Source organism: Lytechinus pictus, chromosome 18, assembly GCF_037042905.1.
Source record: "Lytechinus pictus isolate F3 Inbred chromosome 18, Lp3.0, whole genome shotgun sequence".
Lineage (NCBI taxonomy): Eukaryota > Metazoa > Echinodermata > Echinoidea > Temnopleuroida > Toxopneustidae > Lytechinus > Lytechinus pictus.
In genome coordinates, this window is record NC_087262.1 from 11,334,018 (window position 1) to 11,349,432 (window position 15,415).

At 38.4% G+C, this 15,415-nt stretch overlaps 1 protein-coding gene across 1 annotated transcript; it reads left to right on the forward strand.

Moving 5' to 3' along the window:
- The first annotated feature begins 1,051 nt into the window (after positions 1 to 1,051).
- On the forward strand, positions 1,052 to 14,551 carry LOC129282284 (probable vesicular acetylcholine transporter-B). The gene is made up of 2 exons (XM_054918215.2): positions 1,052 to 1,148; positions 8,834 to 14,551. The coding sequence occupies exon 2, from the start codon at positions 8,946 to 8,948 to the stop codon at positions 10,659 to 10,661; it is 1,716 nt and encodes a 571-aa protein (XP_054774190.2). The 5' UTR covers positions 1,052 to 1,148; positions 8,834 to 8,945; the 3' UTR covers positions 10,662 to 14,551.
- Positions 14,552 to 15,415: the final 864 nt, after the last annotated feature.

Genomic DNA, 15,415 nt, shown 5'->3' on the forward strand with positions numbered 1-15,415 from the left:
CATATGGACTAAAACACTATACAAGAAGAGTGCAAATATACATATATATATATTGGGGGCGTATTTAACGGTCTTTCATTCCAAATATTCACATTCCAAACGATTTTCATTCCTTGCTTTTTAAACTATTGTTCTAATTGAAAAACATATATAAAATCGCCTTTATCTCCGTTAGATATGAATCTACTCACTAATGTTATAACTCATTATTTTGTGACACCTTTAAACATTATTGAAGAATGATATATATCGATGAAATCGTTTCGATTGCTTTGTTGAAAAAGACGCAGTGCCCCCAGAAATTTGCCCCACAGTGAGTTCACAATGTGAAACTTGAAACTTTAACTGTGTCAATTAACCCTTCACTTTAATCCATTATTAATACAAATTGAAAACTTAGACTAGAGGAGTTTCCACAGTTTTAGATTTGAATTTTTTAAATGAGTAAATCACGTCGTTACATCCACTGTGGGAATACACTGTGAACATACTGTGAACACAAAGTAGGCATACTAGGAACACACTGTGAAAAAACTATCAGCATACAGTAAATATGCTGTGAAAAAAGTGTGAACACACAGCGAATACACTATCAGCACACTGTAAATATGCTGGGGAAATACTGTGAACACACTGCGAATACACTATCAACACACAGTGAATAATACTGTGAGGATGTTGTGAACACACTGTGCACACACTGTGAATACACTATCAACACACAGTGAATATGCTGTGAAAATAGTGTGAACACACTGGCAATACACTATCAACACACAGTGAATATACTGTGAAAATACTGTGAACGTACTACGAATACACTTTCGACACAGTGAATGTACTGTGTATACATTGTGAACACACTGAACATACAATGTAGTGTCATCACACTTGAACACAGTGTGAACACACAGTGAACACCCTGTGAACACAATGAATATACTCTTATCACACAGTGAACACAATGTGTTTCCAGTAGGGATTAATGTCCGATTATGATGAACCCGCTTAATTTCTTCTTTCATTCATTAGCTTTCTTTTTTTTTCTTTTAGAATGCTTCTTCCGAGTTGGTTCCTTTGCTGACAGCGTTCTATACAACAGGATTTTCTTCAGTTAAGAATACAGAACTGAAACTGCAACAAATCTGGTGAGTAACAAGTTTATTATTCTGTATCGGCCATTTTACTTCATGACCATGGTGCCAGTCACTACAACTTTAGATCACATACAGACTGTATGGTAAACCAAACATACAAATACTATCGTAGATACATGTAATATGGTAGATGGTATGGTTCCTACGTTGCTTAGGCAGATAGCAGAGTTTCTGAGTGAATGAGTGCCATACCCAAGTACTGGTGACATCAACTATTATTATTCTATAGTGAGCATGATTTTGAGGATGATGAGGATGATGCTGATGGCGATGGTGATGGCAGGAATGATGGCAGTGGTCATTATAGTGATGGTTGTTGTGATGATACAAAAGGTGGCAGTGATGATGATAATGATGATGACTACGGTTGGGACAATGATGACGATGATGACCAGTATAATACGACGATAACGTCCAAGATGAGGGCCATAACACGCTGGTGCTATTTCTGATGATGATAATAGCGGTATAGATGAAGATATGTATGTTATTCACAATAGTGGTCATAATTTATTGTGGTAGAGATGATATTACATTAATGAGAAGTATTTCCATTATTAATGACAATCACACAAAACTGTTTTCGATAGGTAGTAAAGTCCTCTGGTCCGAGGGATCCTATCGAAATATAAGTTGGCCTTTCCATAAGCATATTGTAGTGTGCAGCCTACATCCTATATCCCATGCCTACCCCTGACTGGTGAGGCAATGAGTTATTAACCACTTTGTATATGATTTACTGGATATTATTTTTGCAGTAGGATTTCAGGTCTGGGTGGGCACGATATATGATAGATGAGTTCTCGTCAAAGGACATAATAGCAACCTTTCGCAAACCTCACGGACGCTAATATTAGGGTCCTCTAACGCAAAAGTTGATGTTTAATCATACACTTGATTTTTAAGATTGATTGTACATTATAGTCAATAGAATCAAACGTAGAAAACTGCTCTACAATCAATGCTAAGCTTTGTGTTACAGGGGGGTTACAGGCCCTACAGATCTGATTTTCGTGTGCAAATTCTTTCCCGCGACACCCACACCATACATGCATGTACATTACGACTGATAGTCATCATCGTATAGATTATGACATATGGATAAGAAAGTGGTTTTTGAAACAAATCGAGTACATATTGAGTGAGGAAAAAGTTACTGAATTAAGGCTTAGATATAGATCATTACAGTCCATCGAATCGATATTGCATTTAATGTGGATTATTGGTGGATCACTGGCAATTGATTCCATGGGTCAGATCACCTCTCCAGCCGAAATAATTTCGCATGCGTTGATATGTACACGGCATAGGCAATAGGCCTAAACATACGGTTTTTTTTCTTTTGCTTACTCCTACACAAACGATATGCCTCTAGCACACAATGTAATGGGCATTACGTTTTACTTTCCCCAGAAATGGGGGATAAGATTCCCGAGGGGACCACTTCCATTGATAAGTGGATACCAGGCGCGACCATGGGGTTTCGAAAATCACCCTAAACAAGGGAAGCAAGTCTTTTCCAGATTATGAAAATGCATCTCTTAACAAGTATTTAGCTTGTAAAACCCTACAAGTATTGGAAATATATCCCCCTTTTCAGTATTTTAAACATCGTTTATGACACCCTTATAACGTTACATAGGCCTATATGTAACGTACTTGCCCACTATTTCCCTTTTTACGCGTGGTCGCGCCTGGTATCCACTCTTCAATGGAAGTGGGCCCCCCGGGCGGCCTCTCGAGCTCTGGGCAGAATCAAATGTGGCTCTGGAAAGTCGTCCTAAATCGGACATATCGCTGTTACCATAGTAGCAACCAGAATTTTGCACACGGAACGCAGATTGAATGTTTCCGTTCCAGATGCGAAACGAAAAAAAATTCATATCACACAATTTGCATTGCAGGACAGAGTTTTACGACCATGACGAAGGTCCCAAAAGTCTCTTCCAAAATCAACTACCGTTGTAAATAAGCGTTCGCGTTCTCGAACGAAAGGTCGGGAATTAAAGATTGAGAACGGCGCATGGCGATCAAGATTCAAAGGATATTATGCAGAGTCAAGGAAGTGAATTATCAAATGGTTAGTCGTTTACATACCAAATATCCGTCAAGTTTAGAGCTATGACCTATTCGGTAATGATATATTTGAGTATTGTAGATCATTCATTGATTGATAATTAAAAGTCCTGAGGTCGGTCAGACGTTAAACGTAGACGTGTAGTTTTTTACACGTAAGCCAACCATATGCCATGAGGTAGTTCGTTCGTAGTCTTTGATAATAAGGCATCTCATTATCGTTGCTATTGGTTGGTAGTTGATCTGATTACTCCTTAAATAATACTTGTGATGCAATCATTTTCAAGGGCTATTGTAGTCTTTCTCCATCAATCTAGATCCGAAAATTGTTTACGTATAAGGCTTGGATTTCCAGCTAAAAGCAGATCGCTTTGAAAAAAAAATGAAGAAATCGATCCCCCAACCTCCGTTGTCAAGTCCAAAGGCGAATAACATTATTATGGTTTTTCACCTGTAGTTGGCTGGATATTGGAAAGTGTGGCGCAAGAGGTTCCCAATGTACACCATGTAGGATTAATGGGCACACGTATGCATAGAAGATCTGGGGCCCGAGTCATAAAGAACTTGCAACTGTTGAAACTTTACCATAATGGCATCTTCTGTGGTAACAGGGCTCAGCAGCCCATCATAATCAAGTTTTCCGTGGTGGTTGCTATAATGGCAAAGTTACAACAGTTGCAAGTCCTTTATGATACGAGCCCCAGCACATTCAGTCAGACGGGCTCCCTAGCATTCTTAAAGGTCACGTCCACCCCAGAAAAATGTTGATTTGAATCAATACAGAAAAATCTAACAAGCATAACGCTGAAATTTCATCAAAATCGGATGTAAAATAAGAAAGTTATGACATTTTAAAGTTTCGCTTATATTTCTCAAAATAGTTATATGCAAAACTCAGTGATATACAAATGAGAGAGTCGATGATGTCCATCACTCACTATTTCTTTAGTTTTTTTTTATTGTTTGAATTATACAATATTTCAATTTTTACAGAATTGACAAAAATGTAAAATTTGACTGAACCACAAAATGTTAAATATTATCAATTTCACATGACAAAGGGGAGAAAATTGGAATATTTCATATTTCATATAACAGAATACAAAATAAATAGTGAGTGGGTGATGTCATCAGTCCCTTCATTTGCATACCAACCAGGATGTGAATATAACTGTTTTGTGAAAATAAGCGAAACTTTAAAATGGTGTAGCTTTCTTATTTTACATCCGATTTTGATGAAATTTTCAGTGTTATGCTTGTTGAATTTTTCTCTTTTTATTCAAATCAACTTTTTGTCGGGGTGGACTTGTCCTTTAAAGCAATTTGGGATGATCGAAGGGTTGTTTCCCCCCATCATTGTTTAATAGGTGTGAATGCGGAATGAGATTGAGGAAGTTCTTAGAACACTGCGAAGCTCTCGGGTGGTTTCTTGAAATGAGAATTATATTCATCCGTCACACTTCGTTCATATCCGCTAATGAAAATGAGAGATCTGTGATTAATCCCTTCATATGTTGCCTCCAGTGCTGCTGAGACTGACGGGCACTTGTCACAGAAGACATAAATGAAGTTCGATTGATTTCGATGTTTAGTGAAAATTTATTTTTAATTTTCCCGGAATACATGACAGTTTCGGATTAATCTCATCAAGAATTGCAGGTATTGAAACCCGTCGGGTGATCGATAGAACAACATGAATGTGCCTTAATGAATTTGTAAAATTGTATGCAGGATGATCATTCCGGTCTATCAATTTTGAGAAGCTAAATACACTTTTATCGAGAGCGAAAACGATTTTAGACATCACCAGCATTCGATTGTGATTAAACATGAATGATATAACTTTAGAGGTGGTTTTCTGTGAGCCCTTGCTCTCTTAGGCTCTCCCCATTCTCTCTTTCTCTCCGTAGTTTTATTGAATGATTTAACCTTTTATAATCTGTTACATATTTTCTTTTATCTTGACGTTTGTCGCTTGCGTGAACCGAATACAGAGCCCGGGGAACGATTGTTCTCACTAGGAGTGCTGATGTAAATTTGACAAGCAAAAAAAGGGGGGTCCACTACAAAATGAAGGTCCTTTTGGTCCCGAAAAAAAAAGAAAAGAAAAGAAAAGCTTTCACTACAAAATATAAGTTATTTCGATTACATTTCTCAATCTTTTAAAAACCCACCTGAATTCCAGGGGGTGCTGCCTATGGAAAATAATAAACGCAGCACCCCCAAGGAAAATCTTGAGGTGCTTTAGTACCCCCGCTTCATAGGGCCATGACCCAATATACTGTTTTACTCGATCGTCAGTTGCAACCGCCCACATCCGAAACTTGGTGACAGCCGAGAATGTTACTATTAAAAAAAGTGAACAAGGGTATTTTCCTGCTGAAATTATTTGAAACCTCTAAGTTTAAGAAGTGAAGGAAGACAGTGGTTAATCATGTTATTTGAGATTGGAAAATATGATTTTTTTTTGTTTCTGAAACTGGCCCGGGATTGCTCAGGAAATGAAGTAGTATTGATTGATTGGTGGGGATTTTTTACCTGATTGCTAAGAAAGCATGAATGCTTGTAAGCAAGCAACCATAGGACCGACGGCTTAAGGTCCTCTCCGAAGGACCTGGTAATTAGGATAAATGCCTTACCAAAGGGCACTAGCGCACCAAGTGTGAATCGAACCCGGGTCACCAGAATACGAATCCCCCGCTCTACCGACTGAGCTATCGCGGAAATTATTCCACTCGATCAAAATGCAGAATGGCCTCTTTGCGAAAATTGATAAATGGCACTTAAATCCTGTAATACACGACTATACACTGTAAAATGCTGTTTAAAGTTTCAAGCAGGTTGCTTAAGCCGGTCAATCTGAACGGTTCTTTTTAATAAGATGTTGAAAACGTTTAAAGAATTTCATAAAAAAAAGTTTAAACAATTGTGTTAAAGTTTAAACAACTTGTTGTTAGGGTCACGGGCTTAAAAAAGCGTGATATTTGTTTATACTGTCTAGGTTACACTTGAATCTTACAAAATATGACTTTGCGTCACAATCAATTCTTAGGAAACATCACTTCCTACGATTTGATGGTAGACACGGTTAAGATATTCTTGAGAACAAGATGAAGTCAAGAGCCTTTTACTCTCTCCTCATACCACGCCAAGTTTTCTGCTCCCCCTTTTGCCCCTATCATGCACTCCTGAACATTTACTCTGTGATCTGAGGAGAACATTAACGGTTGTATTACATCGCTAATTTGATTTTTGTTTTACCCTGCCGTATGAACCGCAATGCAAGAAACAGAGGTGGGGTGAGGTTCACTTTGAAAAACCTTTTACATGCTTAATGTCAGCTTCATTTCAGAACGCTTCAGGCCAAAAATGATATCCTTCGTTGTAAGAAAGTTCGGAATCAAGCACAGCGAAAAGCGTATATACGTAGTGCATCAGTTCGACGCGTTTATGGCATGGTACTATCAGGCTAGTAGTTCCATGGTTTTACTGATTAAATGAAAAATAAAGTTCGTCACCCTTTTCTGATTACCCAGATATTTTCTTAAATTAAATCGAACAAATTGGCAAAGGCAAGGAAGCAGAGGAACAATTTTTGTGTGATATCTCGAATGTCAAGCTGTTAACACCATGGTAATTATTAGTTGTTGACAATTTGATATTTAAATTCTTGATTGAGAAGCTAGGGGACGTGCCAATCTCTTTTACCACCCTTTAGCGTGTAACAGCTTCTAAAATAGAAATATCATTACCATCATCTCAGTATAGCCTATCCCCTTCCTCTCCTGGACGCTTACCCTTGCACCCATACCCGCTCACACCCACAAACATACAACATACATTCCATGTTTTGTCAAACTTCCCCGGTCTGATAGTGTTCTGTCAAACACAGTCCACGGTTGGTGGTAATTACCTATGCACACGCACATACACAAACGCTTCCTGTGAATTCCTCCCTTTCACTCTTCACACCTCCTACCCCCCCCCCCTCCATCCACCGGTCCATATTCATATTTGTCTCCGGCGTTCTGATGCTGGTGTAGATCAAATCAGTGGCGTTATGAGTCCAAAATTTTGAGGGGGCAGAAATTGTGTACTGGACAAAATGTATTAAAAGTTGCGAGCGACGCGAGTGAGCAAAAATTTCGTCATTTTTATTACAAAAATTAAATTTTGTGACAGATTTCGACAAAATGTTCAGGTAATGATATATTTCGCCCTTGTCTCTTTCCTTTTTTTTCTGGGGGGGGGGGCAGCGACCTCAAGCTCCCCCATCTGTACACCACTGGATCGAGTAATGAAAATAGAGATAGTAATACGGGAGTAGCGCGCATTCAAGTGTCTGGTCACCGCGTGACTACAGGTCCTTCACACCACTTGTGGAAGAAACGCGATCCATTCCGTTCTATCTCACTTCACTCCACCGTGCTACTCGGTGGTGTACCTTCAGTCGCCATGAGGCCTGTGCTCCTCCCCATCCCTCTAAAATACTACATCAAGTGGTAAAAGTCGTAAAAAATAACAAATAATTGCAGGAAATAAAGAAGGGTAGGTGTGCATAAAATATACTCAATCAACACTAATTACACCCCAGTTGCTATATTGTACAATTTTATTTGAAGTATGAAGATTATTGTCGTCCGTGTTCCTATACTTTTAAAGATCGGTTTCTCAGCTAATGCTTAACTCTTTTTGCAGGAAGAGGTAGAGCGCATAATTATTATGTTTCAGTCGTACCAGCGAAACCGACTCCAGACCGATCAAACATATAACGTCAATGCCAATCTCATACAACCGGTCGGTTTGAGTCAGTTTCGCCGGCGTAACCTTCAGCATTATTATGAGATTATTATTATTGTGAGACGTCTTGGAAACCTCGATGTTGCTGTTGTTGTTGAATGATGCACTTACATTCACATACCTGACTTATATGAACAAGCTATATATCAATGTTATCATCGATTCGAAAATGTACCATTCATGGCTCGACTCATCAATTTTAACTCTTCACATAGTTCCTCTCTTTCATCGTGAATGTTCTATTATCATTGCGGCTGACCTTCTGGATGACTTCCATCCTTATTCTGCTTATCAATACTGGGTGAACACGTTCATTTGTTAATCACATCATCTTGCACCTCAACCAAGGACATTTATTTCAGATTATAAAGTATAAATGCATAACATTGCTCGTTAAAACTCACTAAGAAAGCAATAAATGTCTGCCACTCTGAGTTGTTTCTTTCAGCAGGTCGAACCCGTTGAACAGTGGATTGAAATGAAAAAAAAAAGATGGATAAAATTCCCAAAGGCCCCCCCCCCCTCCTAATAAAGGAAAGAAATACAAAATGTGCATATACTCAGCAAGAATTTTTATGGGGGAAAATATATTAAAACTTTCCAGCAGACAGTCATGTCGAGAGAGAGTACTTCATCCCCGCCCTCCATTTTGTCGCCCGACATCATTATGACAATATTCAAATTGAGGAGCGGGCGAACACTAAAACTTGGATGCCAACCCCACTTATTGCTTTTTCGAACCTTTCCAAATCTTGAAGGCTAATCGTCGGCTCCTCTTTTTTGTTTCTTTCTGCATCCAGGTTTTAAATATCCACTGTTCACGGGGTCGACCTGCTCACCAACTTCCGGGTAGCACATTCCTGCCTGATCACTTGGTTTCTCACGGTAAGGACAGGAGAGACGTAAGCCAAGATGCAGATGCCACAAATGCAAATGCCCCAGATGCAAATGCCGCAATTTAACATTGATGAGACGAAGGAGCGGATGACGGAATTCATTGGAACTGCCAAGACAAGAATAACGAACCCGGTAACGCAGAAGCGGTTCATCCTCATCATCGTCTGCATAGCTCTTCTTCTGGACAATATGTTGTACATGGTTATAGTTCCCATCATCCCAGATTTTCTGAGGTCAATAGGAGCTTGGGACACGGTAACACCGACACCCCTCCCTGGTACAAACTCGTCCTTATATTCGAACATTACCAACTCTTCCAGGGATGATGTTGATGTAGAGTATAAAAATGAAAATGTTGCCATTGGTATTCTCTTTGCCTCAAAAGCAATTATCCAGCTTTTCGTGAATCCGTTCTCTGGGACGTTGATTGACAAGATTGGATATGACATACCCATGATGATAGGATTGGTGATAATGTTCATTGCAACTACGGTGTTTGCCTTCGGGAAGAGTTACGGTGTACTGTTCTTCGCAAGAAGTCTACAGGGTGTTGGTTCTGCCTTCGCGGATACTGCTGGTCTTGCCATGATTGCGGATCGGTTCACATCGGAGCATGAGCGAAGTCGTGCGTTGGGTATTGCCCTCGCGTTCATCTCTTTTGGGTGTCTCGTCGCTCCTCCATTCGGAGGCGTTCTCTACGAATTCGCTGGCAAGGTCGTACCCTTCGTAATTCTAGCCTTCATCTCACTAACCGATGGATTTATGCTGCTATTTGTGGTCAAACCCTACTCCGAAAGAAGATGGCAAATGCCAAGTGGTACACCAATCTATAAACTTATCATTGATCCGTATATAGCGGTAGCAGCAGGTGCACTTTCAATGTCAAACGTCGCACTAGCGTTTTTAGAACCTACCATGGCGTTATGGATGGAGGACACGATGCAGGCAGTCAGTTGGCAAACAGGAATCATCTGGCTCCCAGCCTTCTTTCCTCACGTCATTGGTGTCATCATAACGGTCAAGCTCGCTTCTCGAGCGCCCCATTACCAATGGCTAATGGCAGCCATTGGCATGGCCATCATAGGACTCAGTACCTTCATAGTCCCATTCTGTAAGACATTTGGAGTTCTTATAGTTCCTCTGTGTGGCATCTGCTTCGGTATCGCTCTTGTTGATACAGCTCTTCTGCCAATCCTGGGCTACCTTGTGGACGTCCGGCATAACCCAGTCTACGGGAGCATCTACGCCATCGCGGATATATCTTACTCGCTCGCTTACGCCATTGGTCCAATCCTGGCTGGCCAGATTGTTCAAGGGGTTGGTTTCCTGAACCTCAACATTATCATCGGTGTCTTCACATTAGCTTACGTACCGCTGCTCATATTCCTTCGCCGGGTCTATGACATGACACCACAGTCGCACGAAGACACCATCCTTCTCACAGAGGAACCAGCCACTGGCCTCTACCAAAGCGTCAAAGACGAATACAAACGCAGCCAGAAGGATGGCATTAACTCTTCCTATAAGCAGTACGACGCATTCGGCATGGATAAACTCGGCAATGGAAGACTTGATGGGCCTACCAACGTGGAGAAATCTGACTCGAGTGATAACATGAACGGCTTTGCCGGCTCGCGGACAGATAATAAGGCAAAATCCAAGAATCCCTATGTTCATAAAGTTGTGGCAAGGCAGCTGGATTATAGCTCTCTATCGGAGCAAGAAGATTAATACCAAGATATAATAGGAAGCGAATACATTATATTGATATTTATTTGAAGAGTCTACTTAAGAATTGAGGAACTGGTTACGTATGGATGCAAATTGTTTTAATGTTTCTTAGATTTCAAGAAACAATAGTGGTAGTAGCAATTATTCTAAAGTGACAGTACTAAAATAGTAGCAGTAAAAAAAATGGCCTGAAGAGCAGCATTGTACAATTAAATGTCAGGATTTTATTCCGTATACTGTGGCCCCAAGGACTCTTGTGCACGTTAGAGTGCCATTGTCCTGTCCATGGGGAACATTCCTCCCAAATTTCCTCCCATTCACCGGAACAAAAAATGGCCGTGGTATCCTAGGAATTACAAGCAGACAGATAACAACTATTAGAAGCGTGTTCGTAAACGAAAGCCTCGAATCATCGACTATGACTGTTCACTTTTCTTCGTTTTTTTATACAGAGAATCCAAATTTAAACTCATGTTGGCTGATTCGCGAGGTTTATTATACAAAACACGTTCTACCTCTAACATGTCTAGAGGTGACGGTCGGACAGGTTCGCTTATGCCGGCATACGCTCTGTTTGTAAAGAAGCAAAACTCGAGAGATCATCTCTCTAATCCGCCGAAATCCACTGGAATGAGATCGAATTTCGGTTCTTTGTGTAGACATAAATATTAAAAGATAATACGTTTGATAGACCAACGAATAGATACTGCCAGATACCGTGGCTGTGGAGAGAATATTGCTAAGATGGTTTATGAAACGTCAATTAGACGCAGGAGTTTTTGGAAGGTCTTATGAACATCACTCTAAAAAGGTTGCGTAAACACAAATGACCAGTATTTGGTTACAGGAAATGTATGGTTGTTGGTTGGGTCACATTGGTAACTCTCATTTGTTATTGTCACACAACATTGCGTAAAATTTACACAGCATTAGGTGTTGTTTGACTCAACCAACCTGCATGTTTCCTTTTACAGTGGGCCAACACATCTTCACTACCATTAAGAGGTAAATATATAAAAAGAAAATTTGAAAAACGTGTTTGGACTTTTTGTAAAGTTATGCTCGCTATACGAAAGTATGATCCAAGGAAATCGAATACATCTGGTAATTCTGGTAAGATATAAGAGGTCCTAAGTCTGTTATAATGGTAACATCGGTTTTGTACATACAGATCATAAATTCTGTATCAGTAAAGATAAACTTTTATATCTTTCAGAAATTTGATATCATCACCCGTTTATTTTACGTTTATGTTTTGAACTATTTGGTCATCAGTTATTGTACATGATGTGAATTATATTCGAGTTGGAAATCTTATTAAAGAATGAAACTCGGTTTAATGACATGATTTGTTCACTGCAAAAATACCGGTGTTAATTAACACCAGCCTGGTATCTCTATCGGTCCACACCAGATAGGGTGTTGAAACAACACCGGTTTAGCGTTAGGCTAACACAAATTTGGCATTAAAGGAACACCAATAAGTGTTAAAACTTAAACCAATATCGGTTTGATTCTTAACTGGTGTTGTTTCAACGCTTCTATGGTGTGGACCGAAATAGAAACCAGACTGGTGTTAAAGTAACACCGGCGTTTTTGCAGTGTTTAAATCAGTATCTCATAAAACACTATATTGATAGATGAATGTTTTCATGGAGGAGGGGATATATAAATCCCTTAATTAGTTATCAACAAATAAATTTTACTTATAGTGTGTAAATGTTAGTAAGATAAGGTTCAGAAATTTTGTTACGAATCAGCGTTATTCCCTTTATTCATTTGTTGTGTTCACAAATGTTCTGAGATATTCTGGTTTATCATTGGAATAAGATAAAGAGGAAAATGTGGAGCATTTGGACTGCCGTTGGCGATTTTTATTTTTGGCACGAACGCCAAAACCTATAGAAACGTAATAATTACGATTAACCGCAATTAAAAACAACGATTTTGATTGTTAAAATTGAAAATTTTCAACATTGTGTTATGTATATGTTATTTTAATTGACCAGTAGCATTTTTTATTATTGATTATATGTGTCATGTTAATAATTATGGTGGAACTTATCATGCAGATGAATAATTTGAAAGAATGGGCTATCAGTTCGTGCAGTGGGTTTTGTGATGCCAGTATAGACTACACTATAGTTCTGGTACCATTGCAGGAAAAATGCAATTAAACGCAATTTGATTTTCAACCTATCAGATGCACTCTTTTGTGGGACTTGCGTTTGATTATCTGATTTATGATCAAACCAAAGTTTCCCTTTTTCAAAGCCCACCCCCCCCCCCAACATGTTGGCGAAAGACTTTGAAACCTGCCCAATATAATTAGTGCTTTCCTCGCTGCCTGCATAACAACATCGTGTGAATCGCTTTCCTCCTTCATATTGCGTGCAAAAACGCACGCATTTGCGACGGTTTTGTCATTAGCATCTTGATGTAATATCGTAAACTCGATCATATACTTTAAGTAAGTGATTTGCCAGGTTTCTAAATGAATTCCACTGACTTTTGCGTCAGTTTTGTTCAGGATTAGGAGCCTTTATGATCTTCCTTCCCGGGGAGAGTGTTCCCGTATGTGATCTGCAGACGCGCCGACTATCTCAGCTCGCATTAAATTATTTAGTAGGCTAATTAGCTCGAGCTGCTTTAGAAGGCTATAGCGATATATGTTTTTGTTTTTCATCTTATCTGGGAGTGAGCCCTATCTAGTTTTAATGCAATGCTTAAGCATTAGTTCTTGAAGATTAAACGTCATAATTTCACATCAATAATTTCATAGGCAGCTACTTATCAATCACACTGTTATTACATTTAAAACAGTGTGATGGATTATTATAATGCTTTAATTTTGGTGACGTATGAAATAAATGAATATAATACCTAAAAGGTTCCAACACCCGTAATTCAAGTTACAAAAAACACAAACAAAACAAGTGAGTCTAAGTAACGTGCTCGTTTTTTTTTAAAGAATATATATTACGATTTAGAATAGTAGATTCAATGATATCTATTTCATCCTAATAGATTCAAAATAAAGAAATAAACACACATTTGGATACTGTTTTATAGATTATGAGTATAGATAACAGCGGTTGAACGAAGAGACGATAATCATAGACAAATGTTTATATGTCAATATGGGGCAATAATCCGCAAAAGATGTAAAACATTATTAAATTAACACATTGATTTCTGAGTCCCGTATTCCCCCTGTAATCTTTGCGCAGGTAGGTTTTTCAGTAGGTAAGGAGTTAAGCTCCCATGTTATTGTAATGTGTGTGGATTAATTACGAATTGCTGGTTATTTGAAATTCCACTAACCATTCAAATACCGTTCAAACGCGTTGATAGAAACATTCCATTTCATGTTCGTAAGATGGCGGTATTTAAAATCGTAATATTTTTCAACATGCCTAATAAAAACGATGTTTTTAAGTTATGAACTTGACTCAAGTGAAATCAAATTAACGTCTGATGTGACAAGGCCTGTGTCAAGTTCCTTCTTCATTTTTATAGTTTTCTTTATGTTGTGCTTTAATTTTTAAGGACATAAAAGTTCCTCCCCACAATTTTATCAGGAATCGTTAGTCTTGTTTGTATATCCAGATTGTATTAAAAGTACATATTACCGAGAGGCTGGGTAATACTTATGCATTTAACGTACATTCCAGTAGAATTGCGAAGATTTCATAAATCTGACCGACGATTGGATATGAATGCATACATTTTCTTACATGATGTGTTATTTTACAATTAAAGTAATTATTTGGTAAATGGTTGTAGATTTCAAACATTAGTATTTGTATATTCATTGGATTTTATGTTTACATTTTGGTGTGATGACTATCCTCTGTATTAAATTGATTTTATGGTACGATACCAATTGCAATTTTCGTGGACTTTTTATTTCTTTTATTACGGTAATCGTGGTTACATTACTTGCATAAGACTCATAATTTCTATTACTCCCTTTCCTTTCCTCCTTTATCCTTCTCTTTCCATTTCTGTTCTCTATCTCCATGTCTGAGAAACTCTCCCCTTCTTTCTATTTCTATCTTTTCTTATTTTTTCTCTTTCTCTTTCCTACTCCTTCTCTAGATTTCTCACTTTTTGTTTAATTCATCATTTTTTCTGCTTTTCCCTCTTTATTTTTCTATATTTTCTTTCATGTCTCGTCCTGTCTATCTGAGCAACTCTCTCCCCCTCTCTCTTATTCTATCTCCCCTCTCTCCCCCTCTTTCTCTCTCTCTCTCTCTCGCGCGCGCTTTCTTTCTCTCTCTCTCTCTTTCCTTGTTTCTTTCTCTACATTACTTTCTCCTTCCTTCTTTTGTCCTATGTTCTTCTCGGAAGTCTTGAACCGCTAAAAACTGGCTGTATAACTTAAGGCCTATTTTTTAATTAGTATTTTTACTCAAATTTTACTTTCTATTTTTTTACTATAAAATTCAATTACAATACTTACTGTATATACATATATGAATATCAAGGATCCATGTAGAGAAGAATAGAACGAAAGCCAATACAGAAACGATATTTCTGACTAAGAGGGGGCATATAACGTTCTAGAGATAAGGAAGAAAAGGTTACTAAATGTTTGTTAGATAGAAATGTCATAGCCACAGGCGTAACTATTCATCCCCTTATCTGTTCGAAGGAAAAAAATCTGTATAACTCTTCGATTCAATATCACTTTTGTTGAGCCCTATCAAATTCTTAAATATTATAATGATCGATAAACATTTTCTGTTTCC